General features: G+C 40.5%; 1 protein-coding gene and 1 long non-coding RNA gene across 4 annotated transcripts in view; one reads left to right on the top strand and one right to left on the bottom strand.

The window, feature by feature from the left end:
• Positions 1 to 14,625, top strand: part of ryr3 (ryanodine receptor 3) — a 156,018-nt gene that overhangs the window by 137,857 nt on the left and 3,536 nt on the right. For all 3 annotated transcript variants that reach the window (XM_024291525.2, XM_024291524.2, XM_024291526.2), the window contains 15 exons: positions 56 to 160; positions 475 to 556; positions 2,408 to 3,681; positions 3,766 to 3,818; positions 3,890 to 4,052; positions 5,581 to 5,667; positions 6,548 to 6,748; positions 6,846 to 6,976; positions 7,058 to 7,100; positions 7,943 to 8,070; positions 9,380 to 9,440; positions 9,526 to 9,672; positions 12,682 to 12,816; positions 13,174 to 13,330; positions 14,393 to 14,457. In XM_024291525.2, coding sequence (XP_024147293.1) covers positions 56 to 160; positions 475 to 556; positions 2,408 to 3,681; positions 3,766 to 3,818; positions 3,890 to 4,052; positions 5,581 to 5,667; positions 6,548 to 6,748; positions 6,846 to 6,976; positions 7,058 to 7,100; positions 7,943 to 8,070; positions 9,380 to 9,440; positions 9,526 to 9,672; positions 12,682 to 12,816; positions 13,174 to 13,330; positions 14,393 to 14,457 — 2,832 coding nt within the window. The remainder of the gene's footprint in view (positions 1 to 55; positions 161 to 474; positions 557 to 2,407; positions 3,682 to 3,765; positions 3,819 to 3,889; positions 4,053 to 5,580; positions 5,668 to 6,547; positions 6,749 to 6,845; positions 6,977 to 7,057; positions 7,101 to 7,942; positions 8,071 to 9,379; positions 9,441 to 9,525; positions 9,673 to 12,681; positions 12,817 to 13,173; positions 13,331 to 14,392; positions 14,458 to 14,625) is intronic.
• On the bottom strand, positions 9,906 to 10,881 carry LOC112158269. Its single transcript, XR_004947271.1, has 2 exons — positions 10,335 to 10,881; positions 9,906 to 10,252 (listed from the first exon to the last, which is right to left on the bottom strand). It is a non-coding gene; the product is annotated as an uncharacterized LOC112158269 (long non-coding RNA).

Here is a 14,625-nt window from a genome sequence, read left to right as displayed (position 1 = left end):
TTTCTGTTTGATGATCAAAAACGTTTCTGTCTAATCCTTCCCGTCCTGCCTGCAGGGCCCGTGCATCGGGAACCAGCAGAGTCTGGCTCACAGCAGACTGTGGGACGCAGTCGTGGGATTTTTACACGTGTTTGCTAACATGCAGATGAAACTGTCTCAGGTATTTCTGCTATGCTTTGAGTTTTCATTAGAATAAAAACTATTCAGTCAAATATTTTATTGAGACTTTTTTAAAATAAAAGTCTACTTTTGAAACATCAAGCAAAGCATTGTGGGATAATGGAAAACAGCATGGTTTCAATGAAACTAGGGTTCATTCTACTGCTTTTAGGCCCCTCCCACTGCCGCTGTGGGTTGACTGTCTTGGTTGAAGTCTTTACTCTGCTGTACTGCTGCTACATGTGCTGTAACAGAAAGTGAATTAGATGTTTCCCTGAGTCTGTGTAGAAAGACTGTAGCCCTAATGTCTTGCAGGATGCCAGTCAGATAGAGCTGCTGAAGGAGTTGATGGACCTGCAGAAGGACATGGTCGTCATGTTGTTGTCTCTCCTTGAGGGTAAGTGACACAAAACAGTTTTGGCCATCATGCAAACTAAAGGTGAAAGAAGAAACCCTAGCATGAGGAATTTAAATTCCCCCTCTGATGAAAATCCTGTTTTAGAGTTTTTTTACATGCCTGTGTGTCATTTTTCTTCTGAAAGAGATAATATAATAAAAAATCATTTTGAGTATTTCTCCTTTTAAATCAATCAAACTGTCTTGGACAGACTCTGTCTGAATGAATGATCTTCTTTCCATCAACAGCTCTGCTGCACATGCACTAAACCCTCATCTGTTCCTAGTGTCTAGTTCAGGTTCTGGAGAAGAGAAGATGGTATCTTCACATTGACTGCAGTCAAATGAGCCGCCGTTCACATTTCTGTGGTCAAATCAGCATCACTGGATTTTTGGTGTGAGTTTCATCCAATACTTACGGTAGCAGGACTGAGAACGCTGGAAAATCTCCACCAGACTCCACGGAGCTTCTTGATGTGACCACGGAAATGTGAACGGCGGCTCATTTGACCGCAGTTGGAAAGGATTGTAAATCAATGAAAGAGCATTTTGATGTTAGCTTTGATTATTTTATCAAGAACTCTGAGAAACCAATGATTGAATGTATTGATCACAGTCAATAAACATTGGAGAATTAGCTAAAAGAGTCTTTGGTGAACTGGAAGGAGAAAGAATCAGGATTTTGGAGGAAGTTCTGTCCATGAAGATCTTCACTTCCTCGTCCAGCTGACATCTGGATCAGAACCATACGGCTGGACATTACCCAGATTGATGGATGTTTTTATGTAGCAGCGGTGAAGATTTATGCTAGTGAGACACAGAGCTATCATAATCAGATGGGGGGGTCAGATCAGCTCCAAAAGCCACGCCCCCTCAGAGATTTTGGAAACAGAAGCTTCAGATCAACATAAAAATGGCTTTTTAAGGCATTTGGGTTCATAATCATCATTAAAACACTACTACAAACGTTTTTTTAAATAAGCAAATTGTCATAGAGGGACTTCAAAGACCACTTCATGCTCTGGAAGAACAGAGATGTCTGATTGGATGCATGTTACAGCCCCATATTTGGTCTTCTTACTACGACTTCATCAAGACAACTGTTGAATTACGAACTCATCATTTAGAATGGGGGGGGCTGTTAGGGGCAGAAAGCAGACCAGATAAAGCCTCCACTGCTGTGCAGTTTGGATGATTGATGGTGTTAAAGAACAGTTGATGTCAATGAGGAGTTTCAACAGGGTTCCTACAAGTTTCTTCAAGTTAAATTTAAGACTGTTTAAGACCTGTCTAAGGCCATACATTTCAAATATTAAGAAAAATTTAGCAATCCATTTTCCATTGTATTCATTTATTCCCAATTTTTAACCAAACTGTAGCTTCTTATCATGTTTGAGAGCTCTTCTTTTACTTTATTTTTTTCAAACCGGCGGTGGGCATTTAGTATTTTGGGGCATAACAACTGGTTTTCCTGATGTTTGCTTACATCATTTAATCAAAATTAGTCTTAATTGAAAATGTTTTATCTTTGACATGAAATGTGAAATGGAAAAGTTTCAACCAGCACATTTTTTAAGGCTCAGTTATCAAAATTTAAGACTTTTTAAAGTTTTATTTTCAAAGTTGTAAATTCAACTCTTTTAAGACTTTTTAAGACCCCGCAGGAAGCTCTCCTACAACACAAACCCCTGAAGGACATTCTGCGTCTAGTAATTTGAGGGTAGAAGTTTCCTCCAGAGGAAAGTGTGTGGAGGAAGTATGAATAACTTTCCATGGTCAGAGTATGTTAGTAAAGTGTCTGGACGGCGTGCAGCTACCATCTCATCACCACAGTGAGTTTCCGCCCTCTCAGGTAACGTGGTGAACGGAACCATCGGGAAGCAGATGGTAGACACCCTGGTGGAGTCCTCCAACAACGTGGAGATGATCCTCAAGTTTTTCGACATGTTCCTGAAGCTGAAGGATCTGACAACCTCTGACAACTTTAAGGAGTACGACCCCGAGTTCAAAGGCATCATTTCCACCAAAGAGTTCCAGAAGTCGATGGAGAGCCAGAAGCAGTACACCCAGTCAGAGATCGAGTTCCTGCTCTCCTGCGCCAAAGCAGACGAGAACGACATGTTCAACTACAAGGAGTTTGTGGAGCGATTCCATGAGCCGGCCAAAGACATTGGCTTCAACGTTGCTGTGCTGCTGACCAACCTGTCCGAACACATGCCCCACGACTCGCGGCTCAGCACCTTCCTGGACCTGGCAGAAAGCGTGCTGAGCTACTTTGAGCCGTACCTGGGTCGTATTGAAATCCTGGGCAGCGCAAAGCGGATTGAAAGGGTTTACTTTGAGATCAGCGAGTCCAGCCGGGAGCAGTGGGAGAAGCCGCAAGTCAAGGAATCCAAGCGGCAGTTCATCTTTGACGTGGTGAACGAGGGCGGAGAGAGCGAGAAGATGGAGATGTTTGTGAACTTCTGCGAGGACACCATCTTTGAGATGCAGCTGGCCTCGCAGATCTCTGAACCCGATGTGGTTGAGCAGCCTGAGGAGGAGGAGGAAGAGGAGCACAGCCTCCTGGAGGAGCTGGCTGGAGATGAAGAAGCTCTAGAGACTCCCTCAGCTTTTACCAGTGCGTGCCGTTCGGTGAAGAAGAAGATCTCCGACGTCCGTCAGATTTTTGCCATTAAAAATATACGCAAGAAGTTTAAGAAAATCAGGAAGCTGAGTGTGAAGGAAATGATCACGGGCTTCTTCTCCTTCTTCTGGATGATCTTCATCGGCTTCTTCAAGGGAATCTACAGCCTCATCTTTGGTTTCTTCCACATCATCTGGTCCTCCATGTTTGGTGGAGGTCTAGTTGAAGGAGCCAAAAACATTAAGGTGACGGACATCCTGGGACACATGCCCGAACCCACTCAGTTTGGTATCCATGGAGACGCGGTGGAGGGAGACAAAGCCGAAACGACGGAGTCATCAGGAAGCATGGACACAGCCATGGCGCCCACTGGAGACATCGTAGAGGTAGACACCATGATGGAAATGCTGGCGCCAAAAAAAGAAGGAGGCAAGCATGTGGAGCCTGGCCTGGGAGACGTTTCTGAGCTGAGTGGAGATTCTTCTGCAGATCACAAAAAGGTTCATCAGAAAACCTTTAAATTCTCTGGTCTGGTTTCATTTTCTTGAGGTCAGTTTCCCATATCTTCTGGTTTTTGGTTCTAGAAAGGGTCTTCCAAACTGGCCGATACCATTGAGACTGGAAAAGAGAAAGCAGAGTGAGTATGACAGCTTCACCTTTCACCATCAGCACAAGCAGGATCCAGACTGACGGCATGTCACCGTACAGCTCCGAGAACCAGGAGAAGGAGGACAAGCCAAAAGAGGAGGAGGTGAAGGAGCCGGCAGCAGAGGAGAAACCTCGGGTGAAATCCAGCCAGCCTAAAGAAGCGTCTCCTGCCTTCATGTCAACCATCTTTGCTGTTCTTGATGTCTATATGACCAAGATGCTGGTGAGTCTGCTGCAGATATGTTGGAGCAGTCGTCCACAGTAGGGCTGGGCATCGATTCAGAATTTTTTCAATTCTTTTGATTCTTCAATTCAATTCAATTTTGAGTTTAAACGTTTATATACATTTGTTTAGAAATACATTATTAATCTACTATATGGTTATTTATATGAATCTGATCCAGTTCACATCCTGTAAATGTATCAGTGAAATACTGAGATTGTTAATATCATCCAGTGTTACATGGATTCTCTAAAGGAGAAGTTCTAACTAAAATGTTCAGATCATTAACATTGGAAACATTGTTCTGCTTCTCCTGGAGGACGTTTCAGTTTGGACACTAGGTGGAGATCATGCTATAGCATTACAGCTTATTCCAGAAGAAGGAGAAAGTATGAGGAAAAAAGTAGATTTTTGACCACAAATGGTTACTTTAAAAATGTTTCCTTAAAATAGTTTGTAAAATTCATGTCTGTGAGTTTATAAAGATGTTCATTTATTCAGAAATGTATGATTAGGTCGACTGAGCGTTAGCATTAGCCGTCCTATGGGGAATTCCATTATACACTATCAACAAGCTAGTGGACTTTAGCTTTATGTGCTAAATCGATCTATATTTTTATTACAGATTATTGATCTGTTTGGCTCAAATCATTTCAATCAATTAATCGGTTTTAATCAACCCAGACCTAGTTCACAACCCTCATGTCATGGACTGGTCGTGGGACAGTAGGTACCGAGTCACAAAAAAAATAAAAAAAAACACAACCTACATTTTTTACGTTTATTTCTAGTCTTATTCTGAATGTAATTTTATTTTGAAAAACTACTGGATTAACCACATTCGACTTATTCTTGTTGCATATCAAGTCACTCGGTCTCGTGTGGACAATCCATCTGCTGCTGTTGTCTTCAAGCAGCATGCCAACCGCTAAATTAAAACCTCCAAACTAACAAAGTTAAGAAAAAACAAACGTAATTGGAAAGTTAAGATGGATAACAGAGGAATAATCTTTCTTTTCAAAATAAAAGAAAGCTGCGTTTAAGGTAAAAAAAATATATATTGTTGCCTAATGCTACAAGGATGCTGTAAATAAAGTTTTCCAAATGGTAGATTCACATTTATTATGTTTAGAAAATACCAGAATTAGTGACCCTATTTTTAAAATGAATTATTTGTTGCACCTTAAACGTCTGACGAGGCTAAAGACGATGTCTGATTTTATAGCTCTCCCTTTGACAGTTACACATCACTGCAAATCACATTTAATGGTTCCTACACCAGATGTGTATAAATGCAGTGTATAAAAGAAAGTCTAAAGAAGCATATTTTACAGAGTATAAAGATATACTTTATCTTCAAAAGTTAAAAGAAACTGGAGGCTAAAAACAGGACATCCGGTTCAGCCTCTTCTAGGCCAGTTTGAAAATATTGTGTGACATTGAAACCGGTCTGTGGTTTGAATAGGCCGGAGGACCGCTGCATCAGAGGTTACTGTAACCTTGTTACTTTAATGTCTTTTCTTTACAGAACTACTTGGCTCGTAACTTCTACAACCTCCGTTTCCTGGCTCTGTTTGTGTGCTTTGCCATCAACTTCATCCTGCTTTTCTATAAGGTAACGAAGTTCTGCAGCTGAACAATGTCACAGCGGTAACCAGGCCCAATTCTAAACGTCATCATCCATCACGGGTCGGTAAGGATGTAACGATACTTCGTGAATCAGTGAAAAATAAAAGATTCAAACTCGTCAAAATGTTCATCAATATAAAAAAATTAAAGGGCGGTTTGTCTCAGCCTGTGCCTAAATGTAGAAATCCAGAGCAGATGACATTTCTCCATGCAGGCTCGCTTTAAGTGTGTGCGTAGCAGACGGGCTGCGTGTTCTTCAGCTGCATTCCCCTCCTGGGAGATTCTCGCAGTTCCTTTGGATTTAAAAGTTTCACATAAGTCAGTCTCTTCTGGATTTTGCGATATTGTGATCACAACTATTAACGCAAATTCAAGCAAACCCAAGATTTGTTCCTCACCATGCAACTTTACATTTTCATCAAACTTTACTGCAACATTGACCGATCTACCGTGACAACAGTCATGATGACGACGCAGCTTCACAAATTCTCATTTGTGCTGAGCGGGCGCTAGCACGGAGCGGTCCGTCACATGGAGCACAACAGGAACCGAGTATGAAAGGATTTGTGATCATTTCTGTGTTATGTATAATTGTTTATTTGTATTGAATCTTTTCTGTTAACAGACAGTCGGATGTAAGGGGCAAAAAGGAAGACATTCTTGACCTTAAAAGATCTTTAATTCATTGTGTTGAGAAAAAACAAATCTGAAAAAATAGGGAAAAAAATTAAAATGGTGACTTTAAAACTGCAAATTGAATCCCTTAACTGAATCGTTACATCCCTACTAGTCGGGTTTACTCTGACCAGCTTCTGCTGGTAGAAAACAAAACTGATGTAGTCTATGATGTATTTCCTGTTCCTTAGGTCACTGAAGAGAGTGAGGAGGAAGAGGAGGATGAGCACCGTTGGGGTGAAGAAGAAGAAAATGACGAGAACACGCTCTTTGACATGGACGAGTTTGTGCTTCAGGAGAGCACAGGTTACATGCTGCCAACGCTGCGCTTCCTGGCTATTTTCCACACGGTCATCTCGCTCCTCTGTCTGTTCGGCTACTACTGTCTGAAGGTACGGATCTTTACAACCACTTTCATGCTTCTAGAGTCCTTCTAGAGTCCATTTTTGCTGGACTGCTGGACACCTGGAGTTCTCTCGTTCCTCCTAGGTTCCTCTGGTGGTCTTCAAGAGGGAAAAGGAGATCGCCAGGAAGCTTGAGTTTGATGGTTTGTACATCACTGAACAACCTTCCGATGATGACATCAAGGGTCAGTGGGATCGGCTCGTCATTAACACGCCGTGAGTCTTTGGTTCGGTTTTGGTTGAGGACAACTGTTGACCACCGGAGCCAAAGTTCTTCACTTTCATCTTTCATTTCAGGTCTTTCCCGAACAATTACTGGGACAAGTTTATTAAGCGCAAGGTGAGCACGCTCACACTTCAGGGTGAGGGTTTCTATGGTAACCCACTGGGACTCCGTTCATTCAGTTCTTTTCTATCTCGCATGTCAATCCGGCCCGGATTTGACTAAATGTATTTTTATGGAGACTAATTTATTGAATTGTTTAAGGTTTAAGTTGATTTTTTTTCTGGAATAATATTCCTGCCTTTTATTATTCATAATTATGTTAAAAAGTTACAGTTTTAAAGTTTTAAAAATTGGCATTCTGCTAGCTTTTTGGACTATTTCAGCATTTACAAAGATTTTTTGGGGTTATGTTTATGTTTAGCTAATATTTCAGCTACATGCTAGCTGTTTTGGCTAATTTATCCTTTTTTTTTTAAAAGTTTTTAAGGCTGTTTTGGAGTTAGGCTAATATTTACACGCTAGCTGTTTTGGCTAATGTAGCCTTTTTTGTGGTTTTGTAGGCCATTTTGGAGTTTAGCTAATATTTCAGCTACATGCTAACTGTTTTAGCTAATCTAGTTTTTTTTGTTTTGGATGCTATTTTTACAGTTACCTAGTATTTTAGCTGGCTATTTGCTTCAGCATTTTCAGCTATCAGCACTAGCATCTTCAGCGGCCTAACTCATCTTACAGCATTCACTCTATCATTATCACAGGTAATGCTTTATATCTAGTTCATAATTATATTAAAAATGTACGGTTTTAAAGTTTTAAAAATGTAGTTTAATAAATGTTTATCCTGTTCGGCCCGCGACCTAAGGTGTGTTTTGGATTTTGACACTCCTGATCTATCTGAACTGCCTTCAGCTGTGACGAGTTTCAGAATGTTCTGATCATTATTGGCTCTGTGAATGTAGGTCATCAACAAATATGGCGACATGTATGGGGCTGAGCGCATCGCTGAACTCCTGGGTCTGGATAAATCTGCTCTGGACTTTGATCCGACGGTGGAGACGGTGGAGAAGGAGGCCTCCTTGGTTTCCTGGTGAGAACTCGACAGTCTTCCACTTCTCAATGAAAACATGAGAATCTGTTCAACAACCTGCAGGCCTGCTCTGAAAGAGGAGTCGGTTCCTCTTTTAAAAGTCAAAGGTAGTTTTTGGGTTTCATGTCTAAAAAACTCTACAGCTTCATATTTGGTTCTTCCTGTTTGGTTGGAGGCTTAATAAACCGAGCTCAGAACATGAGAGTGATACACTCTACTGACTGAAACACACCACCAACTCGGTTTGATTTGCAGGGAGGTTTGGACTCAGAGACATGGCACCAGATGAGGACTTTGTAGAGGGGGGTGTTATGATGATTTAGGTCATGTTCTCAAATGAGTTTTCAAAGTTAGAGCCGTAGAGCCGTCCAGAAAAAAAAAACTTTAACCAAAAAAAACTTCAGGTTGATATATAGATTGAGTTTTAGATCTGCAATCTCTCAACATGGCAGATTTTAACATCTACAAACAAGATTATAAACTTATATTATAAAGATTTTAAACCCTCCCAAAGTGAACATTTCTATTTTTTTTTTTTTACAAATCTAATATTCCTATATACTGTGTTTATCAACACAGACTGAGAAGTTTAAGAGTTTGTGTAAATCTCAGTCTGAGTGTAGATTTGAATAAAATCACAACCATGCATCAGGTATTCATTGTGTTTCCTATATAATAACCTATTTATAAAAAAGTTTAAAATGTCGTTCATTTGTTGTACTTTTTACAAAAACATTATTACCATGACTGGGAATTATTCTTCTGATGATCAGTTTTTTCCTTTTTAAAATCGGACCAAAATAATCTTTTTATGGTCATTTTACTGGTTCTGCTAAGCAATGTCTCATTGTTTTTATCCCATTCCAATATGGCGTCGCTCTTCTGTGTCTTGGACAATAGTAACAAGCCTGCGTGTCATCTCTAGTGTTATATACCTCATTGCACTCACCTACAGTGGCCTCTAGCGCTTGTTAGTGGGGAAAAAGAGGAATATATGAGCCAATATTTATCTGTTAAAAAACTCACATACAAGTCGCCTCCCTGGCCAAACAAAGCAAAAAAAAACACAAATGATACTTTGAAAAATACAGTAAACATGAACATAAAACTGCTTCAATGTTGTGCAGTTTTAGGATTTATTTTAAGAACGCATCTACAGATGAAAAAATATATGATTAAGTTTGAATCAATTGAATTTTAAATGTGTAGATAAAATCAAGTAGCAGAAAATAGAACAATATCAATATATTTATACCGTTACTCTAAAAGTACTTTTAAAGATTCTCACAGCCTCTGTTTTCATCAACAGGTTTAGCTCCATCGACACCAAATACCACATCTGGAAGCTGGGCGTGGTTTTGACTGACAATGTGAGCTTTGCTGCTTGAGTGCACAACACATTTCAAAATAAGAGTCTGTTTTCTCCATGAACTAATGGGCCCCTCCCCCTTCCAGTACTACCTGTATCTGATCTGGTACACCACTATGTCCATCTTTGGACACTTCAACAACTTCTTCTTTGCTGCTCACCTGCTGGACATCGCCATGGGCTTCAAGACCCTCCGCACCATCCTGTCGTCCGTCACCCACAACGGCAAGCAGGTGAGCTGATCCGGCATCAGGGGGCGCCAGAGCGCAGCTGGAGACCGACTCAACTCACAAAGAAGAGTTTGAAAGGGAAAAATTACTCAGAATAACTAATAAAAACTGGATCAGGTGTGTTCTGTCCATGAGAAGTATAAACCCTGAATACAATTATTAGGTGAGTTGTATTTTTGAGAATTATTTTGGTGTTATTGTTGCAAGTGTCACCATAAAAACATGGGAGGCAGGCGTGTTCAAATAAATTGACAATATTTATTGTTACAGCACTCCTGGTCTTTAAAATGTTCAACTGTTGTCCTGAGCCGAGATAAAACATGCATTTAAGGCAGCAACTTGCTGCGAGCACTGCAAACAGTTTAAAAGGATAAAAAGGTAAAAACTTATAAAATGACAGACAATACACACATGCACATGCTAAAAACTAATCGGCTGGCAAACAGAAATTACAGACCCGGAAGTGACCACAAATAAAAATAATAAAAAAATGTAAAAGCAGTTAGTCTGCGTCTTGCAGACTAACTGGAGTAAAAATACTAAAAACACAATATAAGAAGGACAGCAGGTAGCGGTATGATGACTGGGAATAAAAACAATAAAAACAATCAGTTGTTAAAATACCCAGTTCTTTAAAACATCAAAAGCAATAAAATACCGCATACCTGTGGTATCGAGGACCCACACTCAGTCATTTACCCTGTAGGTCTACCTTCAGATACTGCAGCCCTGTCATAAAATACATACATTCAAAATATTTAAAAAACAATAATAAAAAACAAATATGGTTAACAAAAAAACAAATTTACCCCAGTGGCTCACAGCTGCTGCACAAACAGCGTGGGCCCAGCAGTCAACCTGGCCACCCACAAGAATCTGGCACTGCTGGGCAGCCCCGCCCACTCCTATTTAAAGGGGCCTTAATGGAAGAGCCACACCCTACAGGTGTCACCCATTATAATACTACAGTGCACTCAGTCAATCCAAAATGTAAATAATCCCTCAAACATAAAAGTGAAGTGTTGGCTTTCTTAAAAATAGAACTACATTTACTCCATTATTAAGTTACGAACAGTGTGCAGAATTATTATGAAACTCAATGAAAAACGAAGATCTCACTTGTTTATTTTCACCTGTTAAAGTGAGAATAAAACTGTAAAAATTACAAATAAACCTTTCTGAAATGTAAAAATAAACCCTCAGTGACCAGTACAGCCACCTACCTTTTCAATGACAGATATAGTTGACGCCTGTCATTCATGGAGTCTGTCAGTTTTTTGATCTGCTCAGGATCAAGGTTTTGTGCAGCTGTGACCACAGACTCTTCAGTTTCACTGTTTACCTTTACCGTAAATCTCTCGCTTGAGAAGGACCCAAAACTTCTCAATAGGGTTCAGGCCAGGTGAAGAAGGGGGTCATGTCAGGAGTTTTCCATCTTTAAGGCTTTTGCTAGGCGGTTATGCAGTTTTGATGCATGTGACGGAGCGCTGTCTTGCATAACAATGAGTGTCTTCTTGAAAGATGCAGACAGTTTCCTGTACCACTGCTTGAAGAACGTGTCTTCTAAAAACTAGCAGGAGGTCTGAGAGTTGATCATGACTCTATTTTCAACTTGAAAAGGTCCAACTAGCTGATTTTAATGATATCTTCCCACCAGAACCCCACCCCCACTTTGCTGGTGTCTACGTTGAAGTGGAGCTCTGTGTCCACTCCTGATCCAACCACAGGCTCGTCCATCTGGTCTGAGTCACTCTTATCTCATCAGTCCTCAAACCTTTGGAAAGTCTGTCTTGAGGCATTTATTGGCCCGTTCTTGACGTTTCAACTTGTGCATCTTGTTGAGAGGTGGTCAGGTTTCAGCTTTTCTTTCTTTGACCACGTCTCTGACAACTGAACATCTACTTCTTGATACTCCAGGTAGTAGTGGAACATGGCAGCACTGGTGGATAAAGGGTTCCTGGTCGCTTCACGCTCAATTCTATGCTGTAACCCTTCCGCTCTCCTTGGCTTGTTTACATTAAAAGTGGGGTCATCTGGACCCCACAAGACAGTGCGCTGAACTTTTTTTTATCATTGATTTTTGAGTTTCACTAATGTCCATGGCAGACATACAATCCTGTCCACCTTTGTCCACATTTGTCATGGAAGGAATCACACATCAATATGTGGGTGGAGTCATCTGGACCCCAAAGAGAGAGGAAGGGATAAATCTTTGGCAGTTGCGTCTTTTCTTCTCCACACGTTTCTTGCGACTTGCCTTAATTCTGGCAGGAAGTTACATCAAGATACATGAGAAAATCTGGTTTATTTTTAAAGTATAACCAATTTTTAGGTGTGTTTGAGATCACCCAGGCAGATGCAGCACTAGGCATATTTGACAGTTTGCAACAAAACACTCAATAGTTCTTTGACTACGCCCCAGTATGTTGGATATTTCTAGAGTACTGCATCCCTCTGAAAGACTTGACAATTTTCCACTTCTCAGAGTCAGTTAAGTCTCGTACGGCCCATTTTACCTGAGGAGAAGAACCTGACTAATAATTCTGCACACCTTTATATAGGATTTTGACCATACAATTATGATATGGTCAGAATATGACATTTCCTATTAATTATGCACACAGTGTTGTTAGAAAAACATTGTTAGAAACCTTCAGAGTTTCTGGGTTTGCTTCTAAACCTCAGAGCTTTACTGCAGGTCGGTTCTGCTTTAGTTCTTTGAGAAAGTCCAGAGAAGGACTTTCTAGTTCAGGATCTTTTCTGGTCTGGAGAAGATTTAGACAAGGTTCCAGGTAGAACACTCTGGTCAGAAGAAGTTATTCGACACCTTGATGAACCACGCTGAGACAGATTCAGGTTTCTCATAAACCATGGACGGAGGTTTGTTTTCCAGGTGTTTTTAAGGCTCCTCCTCTTGATCCAGAAGTTTAAAACAGAATCAGCTCTGAGAAAATGCCTTCCCTGCTGAGACTGTTGAGATAATGCTAATGAGTGCCGCTTTTCTTCTTCCAGCTGGTGCTGACGGTGGGTCTGCTGGCCGTGGTGGTTTATCTCTACACCGTGGTGGCCTTCAATTTCTTTAGAAAGTTCTACAATAAAAGCGAGGATGAAGACGAGCCGGACATGAAGTGTGACGATATGATGACGGTACGTCTCACAGGCACCTATTCCTCTGAAGAAGCTCCAAGAAAATTGGAAAAACCTTCCCGGTTTAGAAATTGAATGGATGCATCAGTGAGAGCGAAGGGCTGGAAGTGAATGAGATTCCTGAGGCTTTTTATTTTCACTGAAGGCCGTTCCAAGCTGCTGACCTTGGAGCCAGCAGCAGATGCTTTTCTTCAGGCGCATTTGTAATTACTGTTTGAAAAATCAATGCCTTTCATAGACAGACAAAAATTCTCAGCCTTTTTTTTTCTAAACTCTTTTCAAAAAGAAATCAGTTAACATTCATCTCTGGATAGAAAAATGTTGTACATGAAGCTGAAGACTGAAGTCTCTCTGCAGTGTTACTTGTTCCACATGTACGTGGGCGTGAGGGCTGGAGGAGGAATCGGAGACGAGTTGGAGGATCCAGCTGGAGATCCCTACGAGCTCTACCGCATCCTGTTCGACATCACCTTCTTCTTCTTTGTCATCGTCATCCTCCTGGCCATCATTCAGGGTACATGTTTTAGTGTGGATGGAACCCAGCATCTGTCTGCACCCGCGGGATGTGGTGTTAATGTCCTTTGAACTAGAGCTGGGCATCAATAATTTCTTGAAACAATTCGATTGACAAAAGCCTGAATTTATTTAATTCCGATTTTTTTAAATTATTTCAATCCTTTTAATTCAATTCAATTTTGAGTTTACACATTTATACACATTTGTTTAGAAATACATTAATAATCTACTATATGTTTTGAATCTATTTATATTTATCTGATCCAGTTCACATCCTGTAAATGTATCAGTGAAATAATGAGATTGTTAATATCATCCAGTGTTACATGGATTCTCTAAAGGAGAAGTTCTAACTAAAATGTTCAGATCATTAACATTGGAAACATTGTTCTGGTTCTCCTGGAGGACGTTTCAGTTTGGACACTAGGTGGCGATCACGATGTAGCAGTACACCTTATTCCAGAAGAAGAAAATATGAACAAAAAACTGACGTTTTATACCACAAATAGTTACTTAAAGGAGTTTGGAAAATTCATACCTTTGAGTTTATAAAGATGTTCATTTAGTCAGAAATGTATGTTTATGTCAACCGAGCGTTAGCATTAGCCGTTCTATGGGAAATTCTATTAAATATTAGCATCAAGTTAGCAAACTTAAGCTTTATGTGCTAAATATACGGTTTATATTTTTATGAATTGATTTTATCCTAGTTTTAACTGAACGCTCATAAAGGATGGCAGCGAGAAGAAACCCAAATGTGAACTGAAAAACAGAGGCACAAATTACGTCACGTGTCAGGTTCAAAACTTGAAAAGATTACACAACAGATCATCACTGTTCTTACACTAGGTTCACACTACACTTGAAAGCATCGCTAAGCGGCCGTTCCATTTAGATCTGAACTTCAAGTCCTGAGATGTGTGGAGGAGTGTCTTTGTGTGAATCGTTCTTCACATCCATGTGAAACTTGAACTCACAGCGAACACGATACATTAAAGCATCTCTTTACATTTTTCATCAAAGAAGTTGGTTTGGATTCACGGAACGTTTCTGTCTTCAGGTTTGATCATTGACGCCTTCGGTGAGCTGAGAGACCAGCAGGAGCAGGTGAAGGAGGACATGGAGGTGAGGCCCAACTCAAACTCACAACTTCAAGTCACTCAGTAGAAATAATCATGAACCCCAGTTCTCTGGTGCTCTGGTCACATGACAGATGTCAAAGTCACATGACCAGAACACAGTATGGATTTGAACTTTCACTTGACCTGCTGAGGTGCCGCGTCTCCTCAGTTT

The sequence above is a fragment of the Oryzias melastigma genome, linkage group LG24 (assembly GCF_002922805.2).
Source record: "Oryzias melastigma strain HK-1 linkage group LG24, ASM292280v2, whole genome shotgun sequence".
In the NCBI taxonomy this organism is placed as follows: domain Eukaryota; kingdom Metazoa; phylum Chordata; class Actinopteri; order Beloniformes; family Adrianichthyidae; genus Oryzias; species Oryzias melastigma.
Note: the sequence above shows the minus strand (reverse complement) of the source record. Positions and strands in the feature narration are given on the sequence as shown.